This window comes from Notolepis coatsorum (assembly GCF_963971535.1).
Source record: "Notolepis coatsorum genome assembly, chromosome: 18".
NCBI classification, from domain to species: Eukaryota; Metazoa; Chordata; class Actinopteri; order Aulopiformes; family Paralepididae; genus Notolepis; species Notolepis coatsorum.
The window spans coordinates 25,813,320-25,820,779 of NC_140182.1; the positions used below are offsets into that span (position 1 = coordinate 25,813,320).

Consider the following 7,460-nt stretch of genomic DNA (forward strand, 5'->3'; position numbering starts at 1 on the left):
AGTGATTGTGTGTTTTTACTCTCGTTTGCTCACGAGCACTCGGTAGCTGTGGCCGCGTGCAGAAGGGGGAGGCGGGGCTGTGTGCGTGTGTGTGTGTGTGCGTGCGTGTGTGTGTGTGTGGCACGAGGGTAGTGTGGTGCGCAGCGGGGAAGAAAAAGTCCAGTCGCACGCGGCGTCCCGGAAGAAGCGCGACAATGGAGCGTCGAAGAGTTGTTTCTGGGCGCCGTGCCGTGCGCACAAACCAACCCGTGGGGCAACAAGGGGGCAACAAATATAGGCTGGGTGACTGTTCAATTCACTGGAACTATCTATCACGTCGAATTAATGTCAATAAATGTGGCCACCACCAGTTCGACTGGAATACGGTCACACTGGAATATTAGATTAGATCGAAATGTATTGGCATGAATGAATGGATGAATGAATGAATGAATGAATGAATGAATGAATGAATTAATTAATTAATTAATTAATTAATTAATTAATTAATGAAAACTTTATTAACATATAATGGCTGGGTACAATACAGTACGGCTCAATACACACAATTGTTAAGGGGAAGACCAGAGAAAGACGTTTGTCTTGTTTACATCAGGGTCCCCCATTTTCAATTCATAGTGACATTTATGACATACACAGTATGACATTTATGGCATAGGGACAAATACGCCCCTGCATACATGACATACAGGTACGTATAGTACTGTTACATTTGTGACATATACGATATGCAAATATACAGTACTGTTACCCATAGATCCTAACAGAGATTATATACATAATGGGGAGGAGACTGTACATTAGGAGGGGGTGGGTGGGTGGGAGAAAATATACACACGGTGGAGCATCATACAGCACATGTACAACGAAAAGAAGTTTGGCATCCAACCAGAGTGCAAATGTATAACAGTAAAGTGCAAAAGTATACGACGTACAGGTGATTAAACTGGATATAAAATATATAAATTAGTACTACTGAGTGTGTCACATATCAGATATATACAGAGTTGTAGTATTATTGATACAAACACTAGTACATGGCCAGCAGCGTATAAGAGTAGTTCAAGTTCTGTTTTATTTGTCACATAAAGTACAGTGAAATGCTTGGTTCTGTGTGAGGTGTGAGCCCCCTGAGAATGTGCTTCATACAGTAAAAAAGTAAAATGAATAGGACCTTTGATTTTGAACTTGAAATTGGGCTATTTGGTGTTTTGGTTGGCTTGTTTCTCTCTCTCTCAAAATGTTAAGGGTCCTAAATCAAGTATGGTACATACAATTAAGGAGCAATTACAGTAAGGAGTTAAACGGATTGGTTATTATTATTATTATTATTCAATATCGAATTAGTTCAGTAAACTCCCATAAACCCAGTTTGCCCTCTTTTTAATTTGTTGAATGTACCGAAATAGCAAACTTTTTTATATCAACATATAATTAAGATCAGCTGAGTTCTTTATTATACAGAGAATAGGTTGACCAATAATTAAGATCAGCTGAGTTAGAGGCCAACAAATAGGAGATAGATAGATAGATAGATAGATAGATAGATAGATAGATAGATAGATAGATAGATAGATAGATAGATAGATAGATAGATAGATGGATGGATGGATGGATGGATGGATGGATGGATGGATGGATGGATGGATGGATGGATGGATGGATGGATGGATGGATGGATGGATGGATGGATGGATGGATGGATGGATGGATGGATGGATGGATGGATGGATGGATGGATGGATGGATGGATGGATGGATGGATGGATGGATGGATGGATGGATGGATAGATAGATAGATAGATAGATAGATAGATAGATAGATAGATAGATAGATAGATAGATAGATAGATAGATAGATAGATAGATAGATAGATACAGTAAATAGATAGAGATAGATAGATAGATAGATAGATAGATAGATAGATAGATAGATAGATAGATAGATAGATAGATAGATAGATAGATAGATAGATAGATAGATAGATAGATAGATAGATAGATAGATAGATAGACAAATGCTGCTGTGGTTGACTTACTGGAGAAGTCTACATAGTTGGGCCACATTTTAATTTACCACTATATGCCTACAGTATCTCTATAAACTCAACTCATATTGAGTTCACCAAGTTATATAATTATGTTGTGTTCAATCTTTGCAACAAAAAAAAGTGATAATTAGAGCTTGCTGTCCCGTGGGAGATGGCGATGGCATTACGTCATTTACATGACAAATAAAGTGGGGGGGGGGGGCGGAGCGTCGTGTGCAGCAAAGCCTTTAATCATCTAGTCTAGTTGAGGGAGGAGTTGATGGTTCTACTACGTGAACGCGTGACTATCTGCACCCGGGGAGTAGGGTATATCTGCAGAGCCGCAAGCCCAACGTCTGGGCGGGGCTTCGTGGCTTGGACTAGGTTTGCGGCTCTGCAGATATCCCCTATTGCACGCGGGCCTCTGCAGCGCCTGGACCGTATAAAAGCCGGTCTGTTATCTCTGACAGTCACAACAACCTTCCTACTCTCAGCTGAGACACGAGAACCCACTTCATCTTTCTAATACCAAGAAGGGAAGACGCCATACCTGCACAAATGGATCCTTGCGACTGCTCCAAGAGTACGTGTTCTCTCCAGTTTGTGCGTCATTTTGAGTGTGTTCTTGTTGTTGTGTTGTGTTAATCTTGTGATCCGTTTTGTCTTTCTCTCTCTAGCTGGAACCTGCAACTGCGGCACCTCATGCAGCTGCACGAACTGTTCCTGCACCACCTGCAAGAAGACGAGTAAGATTTACTCGTGTTTTTCCCTCCTTTTGATTAAGTTCACACTTGACACCAATTGCTGTTACATTAGATTGATTTACAACCCGGATTGAATGTCAACTTGGATTTACAACGTTGAAGGACATCGATAGGATTGCACACAGTTATTCTCGTTGTTTTTCGGATGCTTAATTGTCTTAAACTAAATCCACGATGCACGGAACTATTTGAGTGATGGGTGTAAATTGCCTTCTAATTAGCCTGCCCAGGTGTTTCGGCATGACTTTGCGGCAGGCTTACGACCACCACCTGGTACCTACCTACCCTACCCAACCTCCTCCAATGTACACTTTTCAAATGTGTATACTTTTTTTTTTTTTTTTTAGACTCTTTTTGTATCACAAACTGTACTTTATTTGTAGATCTGGTATGTCATAAATGTCTAGATGTAGCAGTAGCCTACTTGTATGTTATGATGAATTGAAAATGGGGGACCCTGATGTAAACAACACTAAAGTCTTTCTCTGGTCTGACTGCATCCCCTTAACAATTGTGTGTGTATTGAGCTGTACTGTACCCATTCTGCATCTGTTAATACAATTTTCAATCAATGTTCTTGAGAATAACAGTGATCGTTTGTCTCCCTCCAGGCTGCTGCTCATGCTGCCCGTCAGGCTGCAGCAAATGCGCCTCAGGCTGCGTCTGCAAAGGGAACACGTGCGACAAGGGCTGCTGTCAGTGAGGGGAGAGGACACAGGCTGCTGTCCACGAGGGAAGAGGACACTGGCTGCTGTCCGGTGTCCACGAGGGAAGAGACATGCACCACATTCCAGCGTTCTCGCGTCATCTCGTGATTTAAAAACTACTGTAAAATGTCTTATTGCAGTTACAATTTAGCGGGTAGATTTTGTATTTTTATTGGTGACGATAATAAAATATGGATTGTTGAAGTGTACCCTTCTTGTATTGTGTGCTTTTTGAAAGTGATTATACACCGGTGTTGACTCTGCCTCTTAAGCTGCTCTGACATCTGGTTCCCTGCTGAGCATTGAATGAAGGAATCTGTTTTTTTCGGTCTTTGTTTACAACAAATCAAAGACTCACTTATGTGTACTTACAAAAAGAAGAGAAATTACAAATTCTCACACACAATGACTGAAAAACCTATTCTTAAAAACGAAATATATATACAAATTTAAATATGCTGCAAGATATATAAAAAAAAACATGTTTTACTCAACTGTACTCCTGAATTATTTTATTTAGGCTTTTTTAAATCTCCCCCGAGAAGTACACAACTTTAACCCGTCACTAAGGCTATTCCATTGCAAGGTTTTGGTATTTGGAGGTCATCAATAAGACATGGTTAAACGTTTAGATTGGGAGATTGATTTCTTATCTTACAATGTCTGCCCCCACAAGTGTCTTGCGAACAGGCATGCTGGGTAAATTAAGTCCAGTTCAGGTCTGGGTTGACACTATTTAGACCTGGCTACTTGTGAAGGTGACTTTCCCAACCTCCTTGGACACACAAGCTGCCGGCACATTTCACTGGCATGCAGGACAAGAAAAATCAATTTAGTTTCTATTTTATAAGATGTGATCCAGTTTCATATTTGTAAATATAATTCTGCTTCAGTAGATTAGTGAAGGGATGATGCAAGTGATTTATAACTCTTAACACCTGATCAAGGATTTTAGTTTTTATAAGGCCTCTATACATGGACCTGCTCAGGGATGCTAGATGGTAGTCTTTATTTGTAAGGCCTCTATACATGGACCTGCTCTGGGATGCTATAGTAGTATTTATTTCATATTTGTAACTTTATTTATTTGATCAAGTGTAACTTTATTTATTTATTTTTATTACAACAATACAAATTACAACTCATTCACTATAATATACATTACAACAGACGGTGAAAAGGTGTGAAGAGGATTACAAGCAATTATAAATAACGTTGAGGAAAAAGCTTACAAATGTACAATCAGTTTGAGGGAAACAAGAAAAACAAGGGTTGAAAACAGGTTAAATGCAGAACATTCTAGATGTTCTGATGGCTTTGGGCTTTGTTGAGTGTTTAAAGCTGGTGATATATATTTCAATATATTTTCAAACATGTTGGGCAATGGCATGTACATGTAGGTTTAGACTTCTTCCTACTCCTTTTCGGACACGTTAAGTTAATATTTGTTTGAACTATTTTGGTTTGTTGTTGCTTTTTATTAAACCTTTTTTAATGTATTTACATTTTTCAAATGTCCAAAATAAAGATTGGATTCAATAATTAAATTAATTTACGAATATAAAATGTTGCCAAATATAGTAGTAAATTAATTACAGAGATATAATTGGTATTGGAGTCCGAGGATGTATTTGTGACCAAGCGGAATTATTAAAACAGTCGTTGTTCCGGTTAGAACACTGTAGGGCGACGCACACCGGAAGCGTCTACGTTTGTTGTCGTCTACTTTAGCGTTGTGTGGCGGTTAGATAGATTAAAAAGTCGGGGAGACTTTTTAACGTTATTATCGCCATTCTCTTTTATTTAACAGTTATAAATCAACGTTAGCAGCGGTTAACAAACCATGCCGAAGGTCGTCTCGCGTAGCGTCGTGTGTTCAGACACCAGAGACAGAGAGGAATATGACGACGGAGAGAAGCCTCTTCACGTCTACTATTGTCTGTGCGGCCAGATGGTCCTGGTCCTGGACTGCCAGGTGGAGAAGCTGCCTATGAGACCCTGCGACAAGGTTTATTCTTATTCATATATATTTATTCTTAACATGCGTATCCATATCTGTACATATCCCATACCTACTCTTACTAGTTACCCTGCCGGCCAGTATGACTTACTACCATAGTGTCTTTACACTACAACTCTGCACACCTGATTCTATTCCATAGTAGTTCTCATTTATATATTGTATCCAGTTTAATCACCATTCTATATTACTACTAGTGCACATTACTGTTACATTTGCACTCATACTGTACTTGTGCTGTATGATGACAATACATTTCAATTTAATCTAACAAGGCCAGGGTCATCGACGCTGCCAAACACGCTCACAAGTTCTGCAACGTGGAAGACGACGAGACGACCTACATCAAGCGGCCCGAGGAGGGCGTGGAGAGGCAGTACCGCAAGAAATGCGACAAATGCGCCCTTCTCCTCTTCTACCAGCACCAGATTACCACCAAGAACAACACCAACACACCCGTCACCTTCATCGTGGACGGAGCCTTGGTCAAGTTTGGACAGTTCGGGAACACCAGCTGCTACAGCCAGAAACCGGAGGCGCCCAAGAAGGTCCGGGTGATGATGACCAAGCGGACCAAGGACATGGGCAAGTTCAGCTCCGTCACCGTGTCCACCATCGACGAGGAGGAGGAGGAGATCGAGGCCAGGGAGGTGGCCGACTCGTACGCGCAGAACGCCAAGGTGATCGAGAAGCAGCTGGAGAGGAAGGGCATGAGCAAGAAGAGACTGCAGGAGCTGGCCGAGCTGGAGGCAAAGAAGGCCAAGCTGAAGGGCACCCTCATCGACAACCAGTTCAAGTAGTTGGGTGTTGAGGTTGTGTGATGTAATCCCTTTTACCACCTGGGGACTCTAATGAGAACTGTGGCCCCCCTGACCCCGGGGAGCTCATTAAAACACGTTTGTACTCTTTTTGTCAAGTGGTGGGCCCACCGGAAATAGCACCGTGATACACGTTTTTGGTAATGTGTTTAAACTTCGGAGTAAAACAGACCTATATTCTGCCCCATGATGGATTTATAAAGTTCCATAAAGGTTATTTTCCATCTACAGATCCAAGTGTTGTAGAATGTATGTATGTGAATAACAGATTGGGTCTTTAATGTGTGATGAACCTGGAGGTCACTGCCTGGACCAGCTCCCCCATCGACTCTCACCTAAATCACACGCCCCCTTGCCTCAGCAGGAATGTCCGACTAGAAGGAATCTCACTGTGGGATGGGGAGAACAGTCAGGTATTGTTCTGAGGGTGAAGGAAGTTCCGGGCACCACATTCATTACATTATTTAGTTTAGAGCTTCATCTGTGTATTTTTTGGATTAATTTATTTCCAGCAGTTGTTGACCGTTTTCAAATGTTTCATTTTGATTAGTTATCATTTTGTATGATAACGTTTTACAAATAAAGATTGTTATATTATCTGAGTGGTCGCTTTATTTTTTATATACTTGACACTACCCTGCTGCGGCGATAAATGCTCTCGAAGGACATATTGTTGTTAGAGTTGGACTGAAAAAATAGTTTCATGTTCTGAATTTCTTGTTTTAACTTTTGTAAAAATTACTCTGGGAGATGCACAGGTTTTCTTCCAGCAGCTGGAAGTTATAAGCGAACCAATACAGATTAACACTGTCATTATATATCAAAAACACACTCCAGAGAGGTAAACATACAATTCTAAACAGGAAATAATGAAGAGAAAGGAACGATGAGATTATCCACTAGAAATGAATGGAAGTGGAATATTAAAAGCTGCTATTAATAAAAGTCTGCATACATGCCATAGTAGGCCGACAAGCACTACAGTACTGATGCCTCCAGTGTTTGAGATCTGTCTATACGCACGCACACACACATTTAGAATCTTTATTTATGTCCACATAAAGACAATGTTTAAAGGACACAAATACTATCAGTGCACTTGTACATTGTGGGTTATTCTG

General features: G+C 40.7%; 2 protein-coding genes across 2 annotated transcripts; both read left to right on the forward strand.

The window, feature by feature from the left end:
- Positions 1–2,460: 2,460 nt before the first annotated feature.
- Positions 2,461–3,710, forward strand: mt2 (metallothionein 2). Its single transcript, XM_084334388.1, has 3 exons — positions 2,461–2,613; positions 2,708–2,776; positions 3,406–3,710. The coding sequence occupies exons 1-3, from the start codon at positions 2,589–2,591 to the stop codon at positions 3,495–3,497; spliced, it is 186 nt and encodes a 61-aa protein (XP_084190514.1). The 5' UTR covers positions 2,461–2,588; the 3' UTR covers positions 3,498–3,710.
- Positions 3,711–5,193: 1,483 nt separating this feature from the next.
- Positions 5,194–6,936, forward strand: steep1 (STING1 ER exit protein 1). The gene is made up of 2 exons (XM_084334604.1): positions 5,194–5,509; positions 5,797–6,936. The coding sequence occupies exons 1-2, from the start codon at positions 5,345–5,347 to the stop codon at positions 6,319–6,321; spliced, it is 690 nt and encodes a 229-aa protein (XP_084190730.1). The 5' UTR covers positions 5,194–5,344; the 3' UTR covers positions 6,322–6,936.
- The last annotated feature ends 524 nt before the right edge of the window (positions 6,937–7,460 follow it).